This window comes from Styela clava, chromosome 14 (genome assembly GCF_964204865.1).
Source record: "Styela clava chromosome 14, kaStyClav1.hap1.2, whole genome shotgun sequence".
NCBI classification, from domain to species: domain Eukaryota; kingdom Metazoa; phylum Chordata; class Ascidiacea; order Stolidobranchia; family Styelidae; genus Styela; species Styela clava.
The window spans coordinates 11,539,230-11,565,205 of record NC_135263.1 but is presented as its reverse complement, the minus strand read 5'-3'; the positions used below and the strand labels follow the sequence as shown (position 1 = coordinate 11,565,205).

The 25,976-nt window shown below is 34.3% G+C and overlaps 1 protein-coding gene across 5 annotated transcripts; it reads left to right on the top strand.

Annotated features, from left to right (window-relative positions):
* Positions 1-679: 679 nt before the first annotated feature.
* On the top strand, positions 680-25,864 carry LOC120340984 (F-box/WD repeat-containing protein 7-like). 5 transcript variants are annotated; one of them, XM_039409394.2, is made up of 17 exons: positions 681-986; positions 1,667-1,859; positions 13,876-14,097; positions 14,985-15,448; positions 15,816-15,908; positions 17,664-17,746; positions 18,041-18,115; positions 18,753-19,023; positions 19,431-19,626; positions 19,885-19,979; positions 20,348-20,461; positions 20,649-20,763; positions 20,976-21,042; positions 21,794-22,019; positions 22,448-22,658; positions 23,124-23,233; positions 23,482-25,864. In XM_039409394.2, the coding sequence occupies exons 1-17, from the start codon at positions 873-875 to the stop codon at positions 23,641-23,643; spliced, it is 2,811 nt and encodes a 936-aa protein (XP_039265328.2). In that variant the 5' UTR covers positions 681-872; the 3' UTR covers positions 23,644-25,864. The 5 variants fall into 5 exon arrangements, with proteins under 5 accessions (XP_039265329.2, XP_039265328.2, XP_039265330.2 ...); XM_039409395.2 differs by lacking the exon at positions 18,041-18,115 and having other exon boundaries at positions 680-986; XM_039409396.2 differs by lacking the exon at positions 15,816-15,908.
* Positions 25,865-25,976: the final 112 nt, after the last annotated feature.

Below are 25,976 nucleotides of genomic sequence, written 5' to 3'. Positions count from 1 at the left end.
GTGATATTTTTGATAGAACATGAATAGCCTTTACAACAGACATCCGTAATGTATGTAATCCCACCGTTTCTGCAATATAGTAGCGTGTCCTGTAGATGGCAGTAAGGATGAGCATTGGTCAAGCAGTTCGCCACCACTGCACCGAGACCTGAAATAGGTGTCTGATTTTATTCACTTGTTGATTTGTGTGATTGCTTGGTGTAGTGATGTTATCATCTGTATGGTGAGTGCTGTTACAGAGTTTCACGTCTGTTAAATCTGTGAATAGGCACATTTTCACGGATATAGACTACCTATAGGTTATTTATTTACTGACCAGTTGGAAAAAATACACTTGACTTTACATAAAAACTTAGACAACATCAGCAGTCTGGAATCAGAGATTTAGAAATTTTGACTGGTGTGATGGCGCGATTTAGTTCAGTAGGAGGGGATTAGTCTACGGTTTTTATTCCAATTAACATCTAGATAAATCCAATTCACAACAGCACAATGTTTTTACCAAATCACCTCCTAAAAAGATTTCAGTCTTTTGCAGAACAGCCTGATAAAATTTAGGTTACCTGGGTTATAGGTAATCTGAATGTCAGCATTATTCCGGTATTGTTTTCATTTATTAAAACTTCCATGGCTTTACAAATGTATTAATTTTAATTGGACTAGTTTAACTCAAAAGTGTTTGCATCTATTTTCAGACCATTACTGCAGTATAGTCTGATAGTGCCAATCCTAAAACTTCTCCATAAATACAGTAATTTGAACAGTTCTCTGCTATTGACGTCTGTAACTAAAAGAAATGTACCACTTTGGAAACTAATTGTGTTTAGACCTTGATTCTAACCACTGAACCAACTTTCTGACAACTCAACTTAATGGAGTTCGATGAGGAAGCTGTCGATATTAATACTGCGTCAGTCGATGAATTTGTGACTAGGTTGAAGGGAGTTGGACGATCTAAAGCTCGAGCTATTGTTCGATTCAGAACAGTGAGTATTTCTGTATTTATTAAAATATAAATCACATGAATACTGGAATAAGAATGGCTGATTAATAACAAAATTATTACACTATTAATGGTACAAAAAATTTTCAATAGTAATATGAAAAATATATTTTATATATTGCAGATTTAACCATAAACCTCGAAGCTTTTGTGGTTTTATGATAATTCAACCTTTATAAAATTGCTATAGTATGTATGAATTTAGAATGTTTTAAATCTAAATAAAATGTCGAAGTTTTCTTCAGTCTGAGTATACTGTCAGTGTCAGCTATATCTAGAATTAGTCAAACATGCTTCAAGTCCACGCAAGTGTGCCTGCGTTAAATTGGTTAGCCTAACCATTTTATTTAAAAAATTATGTCTCATACCGAGTGACAAATTTTAAAATGTGATTTGATTGCAAGCCAGCTTGCATCAAAGTCATTGTCTTTTTCTGAGAATTGTGTGACCAAGCAAATGCAAGAAAGATTTGGCTACATGAAGCGCCAAAACAATTCACCCAACCATTTCCATTCCTACTCATTTTTCAGCGATTAAAAATCAAATCACTTCGATAGCCTTTGTCCCTTTTTTGTTTCGATTGTAAAAATTGATCAATTCTTATACCGCTATAGTAAATTTTTAACATTGTGACAGAAATATGATCTTTTATTTTTGTATTAGACTGTTGGAAAGTTCAAGAAGTTGTGTGAATTGACTGATGTTCCTGGAATCACACAATGTATTCTAGAAAGAAATCAAGGTGTATTACTCTGTGTATCAAGTAGAGCGAGCGAAATCAAGGCTTTACACGAGCTAAGTGATGACGAACCCCTTGAGGAAGGAGATTTATCCGTATCGGAGTTGATGTTAGCAGGTACAGTATGATTATTGAAGTCTTTCAAAACTTTCAATCTCAAACTTTATTCGACTTTAAACCTGAATTTCACAACATTCAATATTATCCTAAATTAATTCCGAATTGTTTCTCTTCGACATAATTTTATTACATTATTTCTATTGATATTGGACATTTCAGGAACAAAATGAGTTGTTGGTAAATGAGTATGTAAATGTAAAAATGAGTTACATTGTAAATCAACCCAAAAAATTTTTTTTTTGGTATTTTCCCAATTTGTCATTCTGTGTGCTCAAACATCAAGTCCTAGAAATTCCATCCACATCCTGAGAAGGGATGGACAGTTAACGGCCTGTGGGTCACATTCGACATGCCAAAGCATTTTGTACGGCGCGCTTGCTCTTGGAGTAATTTTTCACTAATATATACAAAATTTAGATGTGCTTTTTTGGAATATCCAAACTATGAATAGTTAAAAAAAATGTTAATTTTTTTTGTTTATTCCTGTTTCAACAATGGCAGCTGTATTAAATTTTAACTGAAGGTAAATATATGGTACATTTCTCAATGCGGCCCTCTGCATCAAAAACTTTGTCCATCCCTCTGCCCTAGGATGCATTCTGATATTGGAATTACATCCATACCTTGGAATCGAACGAGTCGATACTTGAATAATTCAGTTGCCGAGCAAAAATATCTAGTCAAAAATTCCTGGATATCAAACGGAAACTCAGTGCCCGAACACCGATCGCACCTCCGAGTGAGATGACGTCACCCGAACACGCATTTCAGCTGCCTCTTGACCATTTAACAAGAGAGCAATGCTCAAATATATGGGCACTAAGGCCATAATGAAGTAGTATGTGTATGTACAGTATCTGTCACGATAAACACCCGGTAAGGCAATCTTCACGACTATCGTGAAAGCGGAACCTACTCAAGGTGCGCTCAATTTTTGATGACGTCATCGCATACAAAAAACGAACCCTATAGAGCCCCAGTATATTAACTGATACAAAATTTTTTGTTTAATTCTTATTTTGTACACATTTAAATAAATATTGTTCTACGTTCGTTTTGTTAATATTTTTGGTATTTCGGAATGCGTAAGAACGATTAAAAATAATTACCATTGTTTCTTATGGCAAAAAATTTTCGATACTCGAACAAATCGATATTCGAACATCACTCCTGAACGAATTATGTTCCACTACAGAATTATCACTGTACAAGAATGTGTTCTATTTCGAAATTTGGCAAAGTCCGATTCTATCTGATGAATATGAATATTTAGGTTTTGTTCGAATTATTTTGGGAGGTTGGCCGTGGCCAAGTCTGATTCTATCTGGTGAATTTGAGAAAATTATGATAAATTTTGTTATTATCCATTCAAATATGAATATTCAGGTTTTGTTCATTATACAACTCATGTAATTTAAATCAAAATTATGTAAACAGCATTACAACAATATGCAAATTCGTTTTTGCATCGCTTATAAGGTTTCCTTTAATTACCAAGTCTCAAGTTTTTTTTCCATAAATATATTAAAAATGATAAATGGTTGGGTAAAGATTGATCATTGGCCGGTAGCTATTACTTTTTTGGCCATTTTGATTTATATTGCACATATATACGTGGTTAATAATTGAAAATCCCTATTTCTGCTTTTAATGTATAAATGTTCAAATTGACCGAAAAACATGGTCATTGATATACAATAGTTCCACTTAGCTTGTGTTACATAGCATTCTTGAACCTTTCGTTTGAACAAATTAAAGATCAGTTCATTGCAGCAACATCATAAAAGGCGTTGAATTTTAACAAATAATCCCATTGGGAATGTTCATCATTCAAAACAGGTTACGGTTGTATTACATACTAGTACACAACATGTTTCTCATACTTAGCTTAGCGGTTATGTTTTGTATATTGCCAATGCAATGATAAAATGCTTTTAGGCTGTTTAGAAAACGATTTTATATGACAGCTATAACGGGTAATCTGCCTTGCATCATACCTGCCTGGGCAGTATAATGAATGATAAGCCATAGTTTCGCTGTTTCAATTTTGTGTCAACGGCCTAGTGTTCCGTTCATACGACACACCTTAGTTACTAGTAAGACTCGCATCACGCGCCGTATTATCACGTGCTTCAATGAACTGGCGAAGTCGTCCATTTCGCAAGGCGAACGCCCTTACTTACGATTCGACAATATGACGTCGCAATATCCGTTTACATGTAAACGTGTCGAACCTTTCCGAAAGTTGTGCAATGTTTCGGGATAACGTTGAATTATGCTTTTTTTGTTGATAATTTTGGCTATTTTCGACGAAAAAGGAAATATTTTCCATAAAAAATTCCAAGTTCTTCATGCTACGCGTTTTTTCATGTTACACTTTTATTCTATAGTCTCTTATTCAACAAAAACAATTTTGCTAACTATAAAAAATAACATAGCAGTTATTGGCACCCACGAAATACTATTACATAAACGATAAAAAATTTTAATCGTCGTCTGGTATATATCATACGTTGACTGATCGGACTGCTTTTGACGTAATCGTTGTTATGCAACCGAAATGTTTTGTAATACGTTTACAGCGAAGAGTTAGATTCATATTAGTCAATACGGTCGATTGAGTTTTACTATTATCATATCCGATGTTTTCAAATTTATATACCGTACATATAAAAATAATACAAAATAATAAATGACTTGAAGTATGGTAATGTTGCTTTTGGTATTTTAGGTTTTTCAATTTCAAAAGCTGTTTTGTTCCGAAACGCCGACTTTTTATACCTTTGACCTTACATGTTTGATAAATGCAATTTTTAGGATCTTCTTTAATGTGATAAGTCGATGACATTCCAGTCACTATTCTTTCATCGACATCGCTCAAAACCTCGTCTGCATATGCGACGTCACAATTTTTGCAACAGGCAACCCGCTGACGCTTTGTTATTTCCGACATCACGGCAGCTGCATGCTGTCTGTCGAAATCGTCGGAACTAACCAAGAAGCGAATGTCTGTTACTGTACAGTAGTTTGAACTTATAAGAGCGTAGAAATTGCAGTTATTTACTCACAGCTCATGACTCATCGGGGTATCTTGCTTGATTTATCCTAGTTTGGTCATAGTATAGATTTTATAGAAATATTTTTGGTTATACCTACAAGTTGAACTTCAGCCCAATTTCATTTCTCTGCTAGGACGCTGCCAGCCCAAAATTATTTCATATCATCTTCGCAGAATATTGTTCAATATTATCAAAAGAAAGTCAGGTAGATTTTACGTTTATTGAGAGTGTGGAAAGTCAGGGCATTGGGCACGTGTATCGTTCCGCTGTTGCCTTTTGCGGTTGGTCTTTCCGGTTATTTTCAGTCGATACCGAGGTAATGCATTTACTATCGATTCAACTATTCCCGTTCACAGGTAAATATATTTTCTTTCGCTCAGCTATTTTGATTCCATGCTCAGAGTTATCAGAAGCAGTCATCGTACAAGAAAACATTTTGTGAAAACGGGAACATCTAGTTGTACGAGAAAGAACTTTTGCGTCAACGTATTTTTAGCGAAAATGTACTCTTTCGAGCACTTAATTTTGTAGGAATGTAGTTTTATTAAAACGTTTGTACGGAGGAATTGTTATGAAAAAGTAGCCACGAAGTTCTTGTGCGCGAACATAGATTTGAGAGGACCGACTTTTCCCAAAAAGTAAAAGTAGAAACATATATTTGGGTTTAAACGTCTAAAAATAGATTTAATCCGGGAGAGCTGATTTTCATTTCAATATTATCCGCAAGAACAAGAATAAGCTTTTTGATGAATGATTACCTTCCTGGAATCAGATTTAGGGAAACACACGGCACAATATTTATACATTTTAAGGAATTTTTGCCATATGTTATCTTATATAGTTCAACTGTAATTAAATACTCATACGAATTCAACGCTATAATAAATCAGTGCCAACCATGGTTAAAGTGAGACATTGCAGACATGTGTTTCATAACTCTTGCACTTATCCTCAACAACCCTCGGTTGTGTTCTTGGGGCTGAGGCGGCAGACGAAGATACGAAAAGCCGACCCATTGTTTCGTCACGCCACGTCTGCTAGCGTCGTCAAACAACAATGTAAATCTGTAACTTGTAATTATTTTGGTTTGAAGTCGCGTCGCGTCCGACTGTTTGATCAAACTATACCAGCGTAACGCTTTTGAAAAAGGCAACGGAAATACATCGCCGTCCTTGCTCATTTGTATACAATAACACCGATCATTAATGCCCAATATATATGCACGAGCGAAACAATTTGGTATCATTATTACCGAGGGGTCGATGGATACACTCTTTTTAAGTCCGGGTAAAAAAGTAAATAGTTTATTATACCGTTTAGTTATCACAGAAAGTTGTAATTATGATTGCGTGATTTTACCAATATGTACTTTATGGTTATGCAATATGTTCGTCAGATCATATTTCAATTCATAGACTCAGCGAAGTTGCTAGAAATTAATTTAGTAATATTCAATGACTGGGCGGAAGGTAACATAAATCCTGCGTTATTCCAGGCATGAAATATTCCGAAAAAACTGACTTTTATTGAGTAATAAAGCAGCTGGTTGCATTGTGATGGTAGTGGCATTTTAGTACAAGGCTGAAATGAATTTTTAAATTTGCTGCAGAACTAACTTATTTTCATTGCGGTGAAAGATACATGTTAAGACAGCTGTTGGTTTTTCGTGCGTTATAACAAAACAGGCGTGGCACTTTTCAGCTGGCAGCTCTCTAATTGCTCAATAAATTAGTTCGTCAACGTAGTGCGCCTCAATAAACATTTTGTTCGGGTGTAAAGATTTTCACGCTGTGATGAACTAATGTCTAGAACTGTATGTTGATTGACGCCCGTATATCGATAACTTTTAGATATGGATCTGAGTGAGAAATCTAAACGAGTACAGTACAGTATAGCAAGCCTAGACTAGAAAATGCTTAAATTTTTATAGTGGCATCATTTCATTCCCGATAATTTTGAAGTAGTCATATGTAAATAAATTTGGGTAGTTTCAATCATAGTAATTGTTTCTCCCTCTATCTCGAAAAGGGAATATACCTAGGGGCGATATTTATGTTTATTATTGCGTCTGAAGCAGTGTTAACTCTAAGCAAATTATGAGTGCGAAAGTGCTTCGCAGTCGAAAAAAAAAGTGCGAAAGTGCTTTTGCCGATTTTAACAAGTTAGGTGCCCTAGCCTTCCATATAACCTATTTAAAAGGGCATAGATACTCGAAAAAGCGCTCCTCCGGTTAATATTATGAATTAAAGAGAAGCCTTTTCCGAGTTATCTTTAAGCGAATTCGTGTTTAATCAAAACAAGCGAATTCATCGGCAACGAAATGACATCTGCTAACACCTGCCCCGACAAAACTTTCATGCAATGTATCACGGTGTCAGTTGCTTACTCGCGTAAACAGCAAAGACTTCACATTTGTTACTCCTTCCATCTAACAGACACGAGGCAGGCTGGAAACCATATTAGTTACAGGGTGGATCGTTTGTACAAATCCCGTGCAAAATAAATCCCCCCCCCCAAATATAAATAGCAATCAACTAATTAGGGTTAGGTGCGCTGGAAATTCAACTTTTCGATTTACCCCTAAACCTAATCTGATAATTATTAATTTGTGATTTTGAACCACTTTGAAAGTCGCCACCCACTGTTTTAAAAGATAGGTTAACCTACGTTCCCTCCCCGAAATATTACAGCAAGATTATTATATATATATTACCCTGTTTTAGGATATAGGTTGACCTACTCTTTCAAACTTTTTTCTCCGAAATATTACACAAGATCACTTTGAAAATCCTCCGTTTCGTGAGCTAGCGTGACCTAATTTCTCATTTACATTTATATTATACTATTTCAGAGCTTACCCAAAGACAAGTAATTTTTATATGTCGACATGCCTTGGTTTGCTTGCGAGTTAGTTTAAATCGGGCAGAAAACATCATATATTGGCAAAATGTTTAGTAATGTCATGTACTTTCAGCATTCATAAATAGCACTCTTTGTAATGCTGCTGACCTAGTATCAAATATTCGCATCACAACGCCACTTGCGAGATTTCCATATATTTCAATTACACTAATAGGAACGATGACACCAAAGAGTTTTCTTTTGCGAAGGTACACTAAATATAACGAGGGTGATTCTTGAGAAAAACATGAATATAAAAAATAAACGAATGATATGATAGTGGATCCCAAATAATTTTGAGAGTGTCTCGAAATACCAATCCATTTGATAAATAATTTTTATTCGACCACATGACCGCTGATATCCTGAAAATTAATGTTGAAAGAGAATTACGCATTCTCAGATATCGGACATCCAGTCGCGATATTCAATAGTTTATATGCACAAATCTCACATTAATAGTAATTGCTACCCAAGTTTGTGAAGTTTAGAAACCAACAAACAGAAAATAACTTTTCCTAAAACACAATTAAAATTCAGTCGGCAATAAATTCGTCGCCAAGACGATGCCATACAAAACAAAAAGATTTGGTCGCGAGAGTTACGTGCGTTGTTTTTTAAGCAGAATGTAAAAAAATTTATAATAAACGGGAGTTACGACGCCCTTTACACATCGTGTTTATTAAACTTCCCTGGTAAGTACTATTATTATTGTACTTATACACCTGTTGGAGTATTTCGGACAATTTCGAATTTAAAATAAATGAAAACCCGACATATAATAAAGACGCAAAAGAAAAATGAACATTTATTGAAAAAGTTATTATTTAAGACAGACAACATGATCGTACAATTCCGCCAAAACCTCGATGTTCGCAAGTATATGATAAATAAATACTTCCCTGTATTCGATCAATTAACTTTAGCGTATCGTTGTTTTGCCAACAAACAGCCGGGTGCAAAATATTTCCGTCCTGTGATATGCTCACAAATATTCTCGATATTAATATCATACCCTCGCGTATGTACTTTCTATTAGCTCTTTAGTGATCCCTTCCATCCCTGGCCAAGTCATGTTTCGAATATGTGAACATTTTATTCGACCATACATGGCCGGCGGGATGTTAAAATTGTAAACAAGAGAGAGGTAAAATCAATCGCGAGTTTCGTTATAACGGCTCGTTTACGAATTGTTGCGCCTGTTATCGTCGAAAATGATTACATTTGTTGTATTTTGAGGCATTTAAGCAGTAATAATTAGGGCATGACAACATCAAAATCGTCAAGTGAGATCTTGAAATTGCAAATTTCGTAAATAAAATTGTGAATTATTCGGTAACGAATTCAGCTTTAATGACCGTCGGGGTATTGTTTTGTTGAAAATTATTATTAATGTGAGAGCGCCAAAAACATACAGTCCATACCGATGCGACTGCAATTTATATGGTCGCAATTGGTGTGGCGCGTTTATTGATAGTGTAAAATAAATTAAACGAATATCAGTTATAACCAAGCCTGTCAGCGTGTTTATTTTCTGTGGGCAGGAATCGTAAAATACCATCTTGAGACAAATTCACTTCTATTATAAAATCTTAATTTTCAGTTATTATCGTTATACAAATAACGTGTGGCAACTTTTTAATTTATCGTCGACCAAAAAACCGCCCCACACTCGTCCAAACGTGTGTCGAGCTTGAACGACATGAACAGATTCATCGACGACCTTAATTAGGGAAAATATGTATTTTATTGGGAATGCAAAATAAATGTAACAAAACGCATTTTTTTGTGATATAACTTTGTATTTTCGGAAACGGGTTGCCGTGAAAGGTAAAATTTGATCCAAATTAATCGCAAAAAGGTTTTATTTTAAATGTAACAAAACACATTTTTCGAGATACAACTGTATTTTGAATGAAGAGTAAAATATGATCTGAATTAACCGTAAATAATGTTTCATTCCAAATGTATCATAACGCATTTTTTGCGATATAACTTTGTATTTTCGAAAACGGGGCGTCACGAAAATTATTAATCTAATGTTTTATCTATCGTCTAACTAACGTCTGGAACACTGGAACGGGGAGAACTCTAGCCCGCGAAACGTCATTTAATTTAAAATAGAGAATGTTTCACGCATTTCAAAACGGAAAATCACCAGTAAGTAGACAGGGATTCAACCCTCCGGATTCAGTATTCTATCTCCCCCGTGTCAGAACTTTCTGAAGAATGGAACAAAGAACCCGTCAAACCGCCGCGGAAGAAGGGGAGTATTTTTTGCACTAATAATTAGGGCGTGACAATATCAAAATGGACAAGAAACTGGTGAATTTGCAAATTCCATAAATAAAATTGTGAATTGCTACATTTTAGCTATAATTATCGCCGGGTTTATAGTTTTGTTGAAAACACGTTGAAACTTGAGGGAATTAGTTACAATTAGCGCCTGACCTCTATTAGGCACTCGAGCACTCAAAAAAAAAGCACTCGAGCCCAATCTTTTTAGCATTAAGTCGCATTCGTAAAATAACCTGTAAAAGAAGTGCTGTTCATTAACGTCATCTCGTCTTATGACCACGCAGAAATGCCTTTATTGCCGAATTATTCAATCACTATTTCAAATCTTGCGAAGTTTATCACCATAGAAATACATGAGAAAGTTAATTATCGTCTTAATAAATATCTGCATCACGGTATGGACAATAATATTACCATTCGCATAAAATTAGGACGGTAAATTTACAAATCTTGATAGGTAATATTAAAGCCAACGCAAATGTTAATTTGAGTCCTCAATGTCTTCAACAGCTGTTGCCGATGTGAACGAACGGGTAAGCCCGAAATATAAAACTTCGATGTCCGCCGACCCACAAGAATTCATATTTGTAAAAAAGAGAGGGCGGGAATATAGATTACCCAAAACCTGGATATCGCCGCCAAAACAATTGGTGACAAGAACAATTAGCGATTACAACGGAATTAACCAGTAAAAAGGCTTTGTTGCCGATTTTTTAATGTTTCCACCACGTTTATTCGGTACTCCTTAAAAATATTCGATTCAAAAAAATATTGAATTTTGCCCACCCAACCTCGCATATCAATGAGAAATAGTTGTGTAAATATCGCAAAATTCCGGAAAACGCCACGTCCTTTCAACATTGTGATTACAATAAAATGGCACTTAATGGTATTTTGTGAATTTGGTGATTTTGCAAATCTGTGACATGCTGCTAAAAGTTTCGTCTGATTTGAAAATTGTGCAGTTTGGTCACAATTCATCAAAAGTGACCATAACACGTAACACTTTTATAGTCATTTTGAATTCATCGATATCATTGATAGTCACATGACCACTCTTGTTCAAAGAAACGCACTGCGTATTATTCCAACATCTGGTTTCAATCCCCGGGAGCGTTTTTTGCGGGAGAAGCGGAATCGGTGTGCTTGTATAATAATCATATTATAACAAGAATTTTGCCGTTAATGCAAAAGCTTTATCTCCTATGTCTGCATCTCAATGGTTAGAATTCCGGTAAATATCGTTATGATATGCAGAATTGAGTTACAAATGTACTAGTATGTTACTTATTTGTCAACTTAATACTCGAAAATATTTGTTAACTTTGAATTTTTATTCCATTCGAAATCAGAAAAAAGTGCTATTTCTCTTCAAAATCGGAAAAAAGTGCTATTTCGCAGTCCCTAAAAAAAGTTGCGAAAGTGCTTCGCAATTTTCGCAAAAAAGTGCGCTAATAGTGAACACTGGTCTGAAGCGTCCTGTTCTCCTGAACAGTTGTAGTATCATTGGAAAGTATACGGACGTATATTAATTAATCGTTACGTATTACAGACAGATACCATTCTCCTATAGATGTCACAACTTGACAAATATTGTGATTTAAAGTGTAATTCTCGTATGGCGCACGGATGTTATTGAAATGCGCTAACGGCGTTAGGATTGAGAAAACTTGCATTTTCACAGTATATTTCTATTTTTGGGTGAAAATCTTTCTGTACTGGAATCTTTGTGTTAGAATTGCAAATAGTATTGTGAAGTAGCCTATTGAAGAATAAACCCATTTGTCCGCTGTTATAAATTGCAATAGTTTAGAGCGGCCTAGAAGTTTTACGAAACCGCGAAATTAAATAACACAAATATTATCGCCCAATTAAAGAATTTGTCCGAGCGATTTTACATTCTTGATATTGCTTCATTAGTGATTGTTCGATCACGGTATTACTTTTCGATTGCCGTAGTTAAATTTTTCTGGTGTTTTCAAAAATAGATCGTTCGACAAAATAGCGATTGAAAGCGATCTTTAGGACTATTATTTCAATTGTTGTCGTCGTCGTCAGTACATAATACATTTGTCTTCATTTGTGTATTATGTTAACTAATCCATTGACCGGAAGATTTTCATTGTTTATCAAGATTATTACAATTATTTACGGATAATCGTGAATCGTGATACTTGAAGTTTACACCCCAAGAGACTAATTTTCCCCTCGAGATGTTTTTATCAAGTTATCAATAGAATGTAATTGTTTGGTCAATATGGATTAAAATGATAAAATAATTCTCCCGATTTAAAAGTTGCTAGTTCCCAATGCTTATGCATTTTCGCACCATATTGTCCATGATTAATCATCATATGTAAAAATCACTCTTGTTTTTCAATTATTCTTTCTTGCATGACCTTGTCCGTTGGGTAATATATTAAGCTATCTTTTATTCCCATCACGACCAATTACTTGCTTGTCAGTTCAGTATCACATTCCCTTCATAACCAAATTGAAATACCTACAATTTAAAGTATTATTTCTTCGCGGGTTTAACAGTAAGGCGGCTGTTTTCGTCGGCAAAGATAATTGGTTTACGTTTAGTGCTCAGTTTACGTGAGCCTTGCTCGCGTCGAAAAGGTTTTAAAACGATTAATCTTGAAAGTCGATCGATGTATAATCGTACGCTTGTGTGATGCAAGGTCATTGGCGGAGATCGCTAAGTACTGGGCTGAATAATATGAGAATTTGGTGTTAGGAATGTATCGTCGAACTATATAATCTCGGATAAATACATACTTTTTATACTCTGAAAATAAGAATAATGTAGACTTTTAGAACTTGTACACGAGCGCCGTCCCGGAGCAGCACGACTTCAGAAACCGGTTGTGAGTGCATTTCTTGCTGTTATTGGATCGCTTGATATTGCGCGATATTCCGTACATGGCGGTACGAGGTGGTGGCATTCGGTTGGTTTTAACAATTACAGAAAATGAACTGAATTAGAAGCTGACGCGGTTTGGATATAGACCAAAATTTATTGGAATTCTCGTCTCTCCGACTCTCTCTTGAAATCTGGGGCGATCGCTGGTTAGCACTCGGTCGGAAATGTCTATTGAAACATACACAGCTGTGTGTAAGGGGGTCTTGGATGGAGTGGGCCATGATTTAGTTATTCATGTACCTATTTAACAAACATACATTTTGGTTGTAAGGAATGGTCAGAACAATAGTAAATAATATGCAAGGATTTTTATAAAGCTATGGATTTATATCCCTAATTTTCCATGTCGAAATATTTGTAATGAGGATACATTGTTTACTAACTTCTAAGTGTAATTAACGATTATGGCTTTCAACATTAGCACTCAATATGTTTGATCTACCTATAGTCAGTGCTCGGTAAGAGACATTTGTGAAGTGGTGCTACTTGAGAGATGTATCTGATAATTTTTTTTTGTAATGTATGAGTTCATACCTTGCCCCAGACAAGACTCCTTGGCATATAGTAGGGTAGGTATGTGAGGCAGGAATGTTACTGACTTGGATATTTCCTATCAAACACGTTGATGATAATTATTGTTTGAATGGCTCTCAAATATCAATCAATTAATTCTCTTGATAATGAATGACTATGTCAGGATTTCCATCACAAAAAATAACATCCAAGTAATTGAGAAGAAAATGTACATTTCTTTTTAACTGTATGATAAGAGTGGATCCTTCTTCTCTCCTGCTCTCCTCCTGCTTATCCTCTGCTTCTAATTTCTCAGGTGAGAGTGAGAGGAATGATAATATAGAATTGAATGGGCAACATCAAGTAACTTGGGGTAGAAGGAATCTCAGTAGGAGTCTTTCCTTAGAATTTCTCAGTGGAGGTAACAACCATACCAGTAATAACAAAGATATCGGAGAAGACGTCAACATACAAAGCCTGGAAACTCCTTCAACTTCGATCCAACATTTGGACGACGATTCTGAATATTGTAGCCAAGGTAATAACTCACAATCAAAAAATTGTCTATAAAATTTATGACCTATTCACTTATTGACAGTGTGCTGTCACAGATCAGCTTGGTTCTCTTTCTGTTTTCACACCTTCCCTTTGAACAAGACTCTGTACAAGAAAACACTGAATACACCCTTATAGAAACGAGTGAGCAAGGATCACCTTTTCCATGCATTCACTCTGAATGAGGCTCTGTATTAAGTACCCTAACGTAAGAACCATGTTTTTAGCAGAACAAGAATCTTTTCATTTTGCATATTCCTATTTAATTTAAAACACCCTGAGTGAAGTGGTGACAGGGATTTTGAACCCAAGTTTTATCCAACAATTACTGGATAGGTTCATGACAGATATATATAACGAGTAACAACTGTTTTATAAATACTAAATTATTATTTCACAGACAATATTCTAAAAATCAGAGCAAAATGTGAATAATAAGTCCGAATCACAAACTACAATATAGCATCCTATGCCATACACATAAAAAAGATCTCACTTTAATATTTATCATATCAATCATATTCAAGACTATTTGGTCTTGTTTTAGGATAACCTGGCCGAGAGTTGGGAAATGATGTCATCAGTGAGTGTTGTGCTTGAATATATTCAAAATGTCTTTTTAGGAATACCGGAAATTGTGTTAGCTGGTAATTTTGGCAATATTGAATTATTATAGAAAAAATTTTCTTACAATAATGAAAATGATAGCTTTAGGCAGATATTGCATTCCGGATTTCAGGTAGAGAAAAGCAGGCTTCTAGTTGATTGTTATGGCTCTGTATGGTACCATTAATAACCCTTTTTCTCACCTATTGAAGTATTTACTCGAAAAATCATATCAATATTAGAATTCAAATTTCTCATTTCCAGATACACCAATCATGAGATCTATTCGTAGCAGAAGTCGAAGCAAAAATGAGGAAAGGACATTTTCAATGTCAACAAGAAGTAACCCTGCCACCACACCGCCAATCACAAACAGATCCAAGGCAGGATCTGTTTCCCTGGGCTCACCAGATTCAGTGGGTACTGCTGTTGGGGCTTTATCGTTATCCTCACAAGCTGGTCCCTCTAGAATTACCCGCGGTCAATCGTCAAGATCAAGAAGAACAAATCCAATCACCATTGATAAAACTGAACGAATAAACACCAGACGTAGAGGTGAATTAACTCGATCTGTAGGTATCGCCACACCAGATCAGTCTTCCGAGCGTGATTCAGGTCAGGAGGATGATAATATCTCACAATCTAGTGGAATGGAAATGGACTATACCGATAACCTCAAATCTGCCGAATCTGGTGATTCATCACACAGAGGGTCATCAAAGCATTTGGTAAGATCAGTTTGAATATTATGAAAAAACTATAATAATCACTGTGATTTCACTGTATTTAGATCCAGTATTGATGTAATTGTTTCTGATTATCAAGTATGCCACTGAAGTAAATGGGAATTAAATTTGAAATGATAGTTTCATTCTCAAGTTTTGTTTGGTTCATGTGGATATATATATATATATATATCGCATGAATATTTATCAGTGTAATTTCTGTATTGCGTATTGTTTCTTACTGAAAGATTTTATTGACTTAGGTCGAATATTATCTTATAGCTTATGCAGCTCAATTCCCTTATTGGGATTTTGCTCGAACTAAGTAGTACGCCAAACTACAATTTTTAATTTCATCATTATATAACAGTCTATCACTTCAGCCGAGAAACTAACACGAAAGCCTGATAAAACTAAAAGAAAACGTACACGAGTAAAGGATGACTTATACAGCCAACAACAGGCTAGTTTGATTGAGCACATTATTTTATTCAAGTCATTCTTACTCAGTTTCATGTTTATTTTCATAATCACATGTTGCTATCATGCTTCGTCATGACTACTGAGCTAAACCAATATCAAGTATTATGTTTAATAAGGAAGTCAACCATGTACTGAGTCTTTTTTGATATATCCTTTATGATTAACGAATGTTTGATAAATATCCCTACTAAATACTTTATTAAATAGGAAAATTTAAGTAGGCTATTTGCTAATTGCAATATCCAAGAAATGTCATAGGTTGGTCTGTTGTTCCCAAACCAGATCAGCGGGTTTCAATCTAGTTATATCTGTGATAATTCATTCAAATTTGTCCAAGTTATAGGAGATTATGGAAAAAATGTTGAAATTTTTATTGAGGGATCTTTGCTCAATGTTCCTTGTAGGATCATAATTTATCAAACCGGTAATTTGTGAAGTTCTCTGCATATCATAATTTCCTACCATTAATTATTCAAATTTGGCTATTTCAAATGAAATCAAAGTTATGAAATATCCTAAATTATGGAACTGTTCTTATCAAACAATTTATATATGAACAAGATTAATACTCAATTAGTTGAGTCATATCTGTCTTGTTTCATATATGCTAAATTGCTGATGATGGATTTCAATTCTTTGTTTTTCACTTTTTATAAAGACTACTTAGTCTTATAGAATAGTCTTATAGATTTTAATGCCAATAGACACATCCGGTCTGTCATATTCAGTCTACACAAATAAGATTTATACAGTTGCTTGAAATAAGTAGAGTCATACAGGCCTAGCTAGTTTCCTTAACCTAGTCATTGAAATGGCAGGGTCTCACTTTGATGCATCATACAATTGCATTTGATTCATTATCACATATTTATAGGAAATAGAGTCATCACGACCACATGCTTTTATGCGATAAAGCATCTGCTTTTGTGTGGCTCATATCCACATGAATTCATTATCTGGGGATAACTCAGAGACAATTGGAATCATTTCGACTCTTAGCAACATTAATTCCCTAAAGGTTTCAATAGAGATATGCATCATGGATTTGATTGTCATCATATGGTTTGCCATGCAAGAATAATAGTGCAATCTGATATACAACTTTAATTGTATGTCTCACAGTAACATGGCCGAAAGATTGTTTATTTAATATTGAAATTAATTGATCGGGGTTAGAGTTCATACAAAGTACAATTGCATATACATTATATTATTAATCATTCATTGCCACTGGCAATAAGACTCACCTTTCTCTTGAGTGTGTTTATCATAATAGGCTAAGGGATTGCTCTTTTTCTATCACCATCTATATTCTGCACTTACGGTACTATTAACAGTATTATAAATATATATATACTATACTCTGACAATACTATCAAAAATACTGCGTAATGTATTATGGGAAAATACAGGGAAGAACCATTGATGTCATTGGTTTAGAAATTGGTTTTTGGTAGATATCTACAATTTTATGTTGTGTGTTTTATTGGGGGTGGAAGACTATAAATATTAGCACATCATTTTCTATTCAATTAAGTTACGTTGAATAAATGTTTGTAGTAGAAAAAATCTCAAAATGAGATTTAAAATTTTTCGAGAAGCAGAATTTTCCACTTTGAAGACTATTTTCTCACACTTTCTCTTGATATCAATCGAATAGGTCTTTTGCAAGAAAACCTTGAATAGCAGCTATTAATATGTGTTCATAAACTATATTGTTTCTCAATTTATTCAGATGAAACGGAAATTAGATAACAGGTTGGATCTCAGTCATCACTTGAATCAATCACCAGAAAAGAAAGCCTGTAAAACCTCTAGGTATGTTAGTTCCATATTTGAGAACATATCTTCTTCTCTGCATAAGCAAAGCTATGCATATATACTCGTATATATACGGTTCTTATTTACAGATAATTCTACTTTTGAAACTTTTTCGTACTGCAATTGCAAAACACAGATTAAATGAAAAAAATAAGCATTTAGTTTATGCATTGGATTTTGGTGTACTATCTAGTTTTTTTTATTTTATCTTGTGATTGTGGCAAATATACTTGAATAAAAAAAAATTCTGCTTTTCAAATATATCAAGCCACATTATTTTCCATTAAACAGCCTTCTCCTTGATACAACCCCACCAAAGATTGATTCAAAATTAATTGAAGGTGAAGTTAAAGTAAAGGAATTAAGGTAAATTTTGTTTTACTTTCTCATTACCTGTTCTTCATATCATTCAGCTATAATCATAATATAATTTTTACACAAGATTTTTCAACACCTTTTATTCTGAAGTTCTGAACATTGCCTATATAATTAAACAGTTTTCATACTATATATTGTTTGAAAAGACCGGAATGCTGCATTGCATACCAAATTTATTACACCCTGGGTGAGTGGGCATGAGATGTGAACCCGAGATTTTTCCCTTGCAATGCTAAGAAAGGTCCAAACACTGATCCATATTGCCTATAGAGAAGGTAAGTATTTGCTTCAGAAGAGCATTTTAAGTATTTTGAAAACTATGAATGAAATTTGTAGTCGCAATATTTATCAGCCGGTCCACAAATCAACAATGTTTTATATTGACACTTAGGTTTATATATAGTTTCGACTGTTGTTTCTCTTTATTACCGGTATTTCGTTTTTCTTCTGTAAAATATAGCAACCTGTATAATTTTATCAAGTCATCTATGAATGACATTATGACACCATTAAAAAAAACATGTTTGGTTGCTATATTTGGTCAAACCCATCTGCTATGCTTTTTTTTGTTTCAATTACAAGGGAAGATCACTTTGATAATGCTTGGATTTTTTATTTTGCACAGCCTTGCAAGGAAACTATTGTCACCTGGTTCACCGAGGCGATTTTCTACTGAACTTTCGCTCTCACCAAGTTTAAATGTCCTCAAACTTCCACCCACTAACGTTGAGGGTCTCAGCGACTGGTTAACAAAATTTCAAAAATGGACGGCTAGCGATAGAATAACAGCTATCGACCAATTGATTGACGTCTGTGAGCCTCGCCAAGTTCGACATATGCTTGAAGTTATAGAGCCACAATTTCAGAGAGATTTTATTTCTTTGCTACCTAAGGAGGTTTGTTTTCTATCACATAGAAATTTAAAATATGTCTAGTTGTCGATTTAACAATCTAATCATCTTTTGAAAATCATTATGTAAACTTCGGAGGTATGACAAAGTAGTTGAATTAAAATATAACTACATGTATAGCTTTTCCTTGTCCATAATTTCGTACACCCTTGGTGGTGAGGGGATTTGAAAACGAAGCCCACCACAGGCACCACCAAACGATGGGTATCCTTGTATTCCTTGAAAAAAAAAAATCAGTTTTTCCCATACTCAAGTAACCACATACTCATTAAGTCTGTTCGTTCGTTCTAAAAGTACAGAATTACCTTTTGAAAATTCAGCCCTTCGTGATGGCCAGACAATGATTGGTAGTCGGTACCACAAAACATTTAACGATCTTTTTCTGTTTTTAGCTCGGTCTTCATGTTCTCTCGTTTCTTGAACCGAAGGATCTTTTAGTAGCGGCACAAACATGTCGGTATTGGCATATACTAACTGAAGATAATTTACTTTGGAGAGAAAAATGCGCTGAAGAGGGAATTCCTGAACCATATTATCCGAAAGTTTGTAAAAGTTCATGGAAAGCAAGAAAAAGTAACGGACTGATTGGTACGTATGCATTACTGTGCATTGTTGAAATTTTATATTGATATTGAAAACTGATATGATATTCATTGTTTATGTTTGAATTTCTACCATGCTACCATTGTACATTGTCCACATGCAACTTTAGCATTTCGCAAAGATGAGTGAATAAATGCAGTAATCTTGGTAAGCTGTGTAGAACTGGAAAGAATCTAATTCCGTCAAGAATATTAGCATCAGTAAATCATTGACTGCTTATGTAAGAACATTTCATCATTTTAGGAAACCCAATGCAACCAAGTGCGTGGAAAGCTGCTTTTATGCGTCAACATCAAATCGAAATGAATTGGAGGAACGGAGAATTCAAATCAGCGAAGGTACGGTTGTTTTTGGTGAACTAGGCAAAAGATATTTATTCCACGGCTTCCTAAGTTAACATTTCAAGTATTACTGTGACTTAAAATCTTGGTAGCATTTTGTTTATATGGAAATTGCAATTAGAATATCCGAAATGTGATTTACATAATTAAAATCGATGATTTTTACTGTAGTTTTATCGTTTTCTCTGTGAGATCATAATGTAGGTGCTAATATGTTAATATATTGTTCATTATTCATTCATTCAAGAATATTCCTAATTAAAATATCCTGACAGTTTTAATTTTTGAGATTAAAATACATATTATTCACTGTAAAATTTATTTATAAATCGAATTTCCGATTCTAATTATTGTTTGTTTTTTAGCATCTCAAAGGCCATGATGACCATGTTATCACATGCCTACAATTCAGTGGTACGAGAATAGTCAGCGGATCTGATGACAACACTTTGAAAGTTTGGTCTGTTGTTTCTGGAAAGGTAACTTCAAATTTCCATACATATTGACATTTCGAGTCGTTAAAAAATTCAGCCTGGCATATATCTATTGAATAAATCGATTGTGAAGAAGGCCACACAACTTGGTAATGTTTCAGCATTGATTAACCTCTCTAATAGCATGTGTGTACGTACACCTACTGTATAATATTCCAATATTCTTTGCCAGTGTCTTCGAACATTAACTGGACATACTGGTGGAGTATGGGCATCACAGATGAGAAAAAATATGATCATCAGTGGATCAACCGACAGAACATTAAAAATTTGGAATGCAGATACAGGTTAGAATATATAATACAAAATTTTATTGTACTTTTCTAAAATTAGGATTGATGTGGAATTTTGAGAAACTGAAAGTTGTTAAATAAAGATTACAATATCTTAGTTAAATGTGCACTAACATCTTACTGATGCTATATAATATATATTATCTCATGGAAATACCTCATCGAAAAAAAATATTGATATAAATTTAGATTTCATTTCATTTTAGGCAACTGCGTGCACACACTGTATGGTCATACCTCCACAGTACGGTGCATGGCTCTACATGATAACATGTAAGTTTTTTTATTTGTTTTTTAAGGAAAACTTTTGGGTTTTCCTTCAAAAATTATTTCTTGATTTTCAAGGCAAAGTTTTGTAGCAAATATGTTCAAGACGTTTTAGAATCGATATGTGTTTTTAGCCATATTTTCTATAGCTCTCTTAATATTTATCCTTGTTGTTGAGCCTCCAGACAAGCAAGTTTAAAATAGACATCATGTAAAAGTTTCATTGTCTCCTACGTTCGTGATATGTAAATTTACACACCTGTGCAAAGTTTGATATCTGCAGCAGTTTATATTTCAAATGATATTTACTTACTGATAGGTCATTGTGCATTGTAGTTTGCTATATATTTAAATGAGCTGCAATTAGGTGTTAGCAGAAGTTCAACCTAAGTTTCTTTGTTGCATTGTATGCAAATATAGAGACCAATAATACAATGGTATAACTTAAATTGCTCTAGGAAGCTGATCAATATCCATGACCAATTGCAATACTGTATCGCTAGGGTGAAGGGTCATGTGACGAACACGGTTTCTTTGTTCCATGCTTTTGTACTGGTGTCACTGAGATAAAATGAATTCAAGAGTTTTTATTAACCTACTGAAAGCAAACTGTAATGTTCAGCTTCATCAGGCTTAAAGTAAAAGTTGCGTTATGTGAAATGATATTCTGTTAACAACATAATTTACTTCCAGTTTCACCCACAATTATCGCACTATTTTTCCATGGACCTAACTAATCTACAAATCTTAATTGCAGTGTTGTCAGTGGATCTCGAGATGCCACTTTACGAGTCTGGGATGTGGATACTGGTGAATGTCTCCATGTGTTATCCGGCCATATGGCAGCAGTCAGATGTGTTTGTTATGATGGAAAGTTAGTTGTCTCTGGTGCTTACGATTATAATGTGAAAGTGTGGGATCCGATAAGGGAAGAATGTCTGCACACTTTACAAGGACACACAAATAGAGTCTATTCTTTACAGGTATGACTAAGTGGAATGCACTGAATCTTTAAATTGATGGCAAGTTGGATTATTGCCCAAAACTCCAGGTCTATTGATTTCTATATGTCTGTTTCAACTTCTGGAATGTTGGTGTGAAGAAGTTCAGAACTTTGAATTATCAGCATTGACGAGAAGTCACTGCCAGTATGAGACCCAAGATTTTTTTTGTTTAAAGGGATACAGAATTCACGCGAATCTTAGATTAATGAAATAAGGTGTATGGAATTGTATGATTTGTTTCTAGAGTAAAAAAAATTATTTTATACCGGAGTGCTCACAGAATCTCTCCTAAACATCACTAATAGAAGTAACCAACGATCGATTGCTGATACCTCTATTTCAGTTATTCACTTGAAAAGTTCTTTAGTTGAAATATATTTGTATAAAATACTATTTCTTTGATTCAGTTTGATGGTGTACATGTTGTTAGTGGCAGTCTCGACACGTCAATTCGTGTATGGTCAGTTGAAACTGGAATCTGCCTTCATACATTGATTGGTCATCAATCATTAACATCTGGTATGGAATTGAAAAACAATATTCTTGTGTCTGGGAATGCAGACTCCACTGTAAAAATGTGGGATATTGTTTCAGGAAAATGTTTAAAGACTTTGGAAGGTAAGTTTCATTGTTAGATTCAATTTCATTGCATTATTGATGAATACTTGCGAGAATAGGAAAGACATGTATGCTTGTTGAGAAATTTTGTCATCTTGTTATCATTAGCTAAGTAGTACTTGGAATGATCATTTTCCAAGCTTAATCATGCATGGTGACTTTCCAGAAAAAAAAACAGAACCCATAAGTCTTTCAATTACTTCTACAAAAATAAAGAAAATTTATTTAACACTTGAACTTCTGTTTGTGTGTGACCCTGAAGTTTTCAGTAATCTAGAATACTTTGCTCAAAAGTTATAATAGTATTGAAGTTACAGCGAAATTCTATTCAAACGTTTGAGGACCGCCGCTTGTAAATAGTATTGAAGTTACAGTGAAGTTCTATTTGAACATTTTACGACTGAAGCTCTAGAATATGTTACAAATTTGTCGACATAACAACATTTTTATAATTATTATTTGCAGGTGCTAACAAACATCAAAGTGCCGTTACCTGTTTACAGTTTTATGGGAAATTTGTTATATCAAGTTCTGATGATGGTACTGTTAAATTATGGGATGTCAAGTCTGGAAAGGTAATGCCAACTTTAAAAAACATTTTTGTGTCATGTGATTATCATTGAGTTAATGTATTCATTCATGTATTTTAATGATAGTATAAATACATCATACATGTCATGTGGTTAATTCAGTTCAGTTCTCAGTGGATTTGTATTCACTGACAGCAAGAATACCATCTATACCTGGTGGTACTCTTCTGTACAGCGGTAACATGCAAATGTCTTCTGTTAATTACAATAATGGTGACTTTTGTTTTGTTCAGGCCATCCGAGACTTAGTGTCATTAGATTCGCGAGGATCTGGTGGTGTTGTGTGGCGAATAAGAGCTTCACCAACAAAACTAGTATGTGCTGTCGGAAGCCGGAACGGTACAGAAGAAACTAAACTTCTCGTGCTGGATTTTGACCCAGACTCAAAATCGTAAAATACGCAATGGGATTGGTTCATACATTTTGCAAAATGTAAAGTTTGGTTTGGCTGCAACAAGCAAATCGTCGTCGGCCACAAAATTTGGTTGAAAAGTCCTACCTATTTTATTACTAGCATCAGATGGGAACATTGGTACAAGGTGAACACTAACAAAGCATATACACATCAGATTTTACATTAATATTAAGCGCGAATCAGTATTAAATTTTTTGTTTCTTATAAGCAAGATAACAAAATTTCCATTGTGCTTTACACATACAGAAGCAGGGACTCATGTGGTTTTGTTATTTTCTATGTTGGCTTTTATTTTTAAATACTAATATAGCCGAGAAGGGCATTATATTGTACAGTTTATGTACAGATATGATATTTGGTTTGCGTTGTATTTAAATACACGTTTGTGAAAAATCTACAATTAAGTATGTCTATAGAATGGGGTGTTGTTTCTTATCTGCTTGGTTTGAAATTCATTTTTAATAGCATTGTTGTTACGACAAAACATAGGTTTTCGTTATATGGAAGGTTTCAGCCATGAAAATTCTACCCAGAAAATTCGGAAGAAAGTTTAAAAAACAAGACGTTATACAATGAATCAATTTAAAAAGGCATCTTTATGGAGCTTAGGGATGTATAACCTCATTATTTCCTGGGTCAAATATCACATGGAAAAAATTTTCTACGGCTGGAATTTCCAATGTATCAGAATCTCTGCAGTATATCAAAGACAACTCTATTATTAAATTAGACATTCAATTTGCATTTTTTTTTAAATTCATCAAATGTTTTTGAAGATTGAATTAAGCCTTCTCTCAAACTCTGAGGAAAGAATAATATAGGATATAAACACTTGGTCTTGGTGTGAATTAAGATAACCACTGCGCTGTTTTTTTAAGACAGGGTATGATTAACAATTGTAACGCTATTTCAGTTTTCATCTCTGCGAGTATATATCATCCACATATATGTTAGTAATTCAAGTTCAAACCCTTTTCTTCACTTTTTTGGGAGAAGAAAAGTGCGCATGTTTTCAATCTCTTCACAAATCATTCAGTCCTGACTAACTTTGGCTATTGAGGCTTGTCCCAAACATGGTATTTGATCGATCAATCGTATTGGGGTAATATAGACCCAAATGTGTGTTCATTTGGACTCTTAAAGCCACTGTATGTATTTTGTGTTTGGCACATCACATGGTCACGTTCAATTTGGCATTCCTTTTCACGAAATTGCATTCCCACTGATTTGATCACCAGTAAAATTGTGTATGTTCTTGTGAGGATCCATTTGTTGGAATTATTTTCATACTAAGCTTGAAATGGTAATTGTTTCCCCTTGGATTCCATCTCACTCCAGATGTAATAAATATGGTGGGCTTTGCTTGATAAAAAATTGCAATCATTCAAATACCTAACACCTCCTTTTCACGCAAATAGATGCTTGCTCATTTGGAGCTATGGTGCATCTTCAGTTTGCCATATTTTTGAATTTTTTCCTCTGATGTAACTGCTAGAATCCTACACCGAACATATATAATATTATGTTTTGTGTTTGACTGCACCAAAGTATTTGTGGCAATTGCTGTCTAATATATTGCTCAAATTTTCGGTCAGTTCCTTCAAGTTATCAAAATGTTTCATTTTTCATAATCCTATGTTATCTTACTCATTTACAACTTTTTGTTTTATTTTCAATTTAGTCTTTTTTGTTCTATGACATAATATCGCACATATTTTTGCATTTGCTTGTTTTGCTTTTTTGTTGGATCATCTACTGCAGTGTCACTCTCCTGAAATGATTTTTTTAATTAGTGGGTTTTAATTTGATTGTTTTTGGAATTTTCTTCCCATTTTCAGTACCATATTAACAGCTTTATTATTGGATTTGGAAATACGTCTATAACTTTGAAAAGTCTATAACTTTTTTGCCCAAGTTGCTCTGTTCGGGACTATACCACTATTTTCATCCATGTTATTTATTATATTTGAATATCGGGATTGGGAGTGAAGTTTAGTATGCGGAACTTTCGAATCCCCGCTGAGGCTATCTGTTCGGAATAATTCAACAGCGGTTGTTAATGTTTATTAGAAGAAGTTCAGAACTTAGTGACTGTTTGGGTTCATGTTCTTTACCTTATTTCATTTAGCTTTTTTTTTTTCATTCATTCATTGTCCTGCATCGCTTTTTCTTGTGCAATAAAATCTTCAAAACCGATTAAATTGTCACATTTCTTTTGTTTGTTAGTATAATGATAATGTTATGCTATTGACATCTACGAGGTGGTGTTAGAAAGTCTCAGAATCGTGTTAACTGCTATGTCTCGCCTTCACA

Excerpts from the sequence above, each read along its gene's own strand:
- LOC120340984 (XM_039409394.2), top strand. The coding sequence starts at position 873 with ATGGAGTTCGATGAGGAAGCTGTCGATATTAATACTGCGTCAGTCGAT. Across the intron at positions 14,098-14,984 it reads TTCTGAATATTGTAGCCAAG|ATACACCAATCATGAGATCT; the intron begins GTAATAACTCAC and ends TCTCATTTCCAG. Across the intron at positions 15,449-15,815 it reads GAGGGTCATCAAAGCATTTG|TCTATCACTTCAGCCGAGAA; the intron begins GTAAGATCAGTT and ends ATTATATAACAG.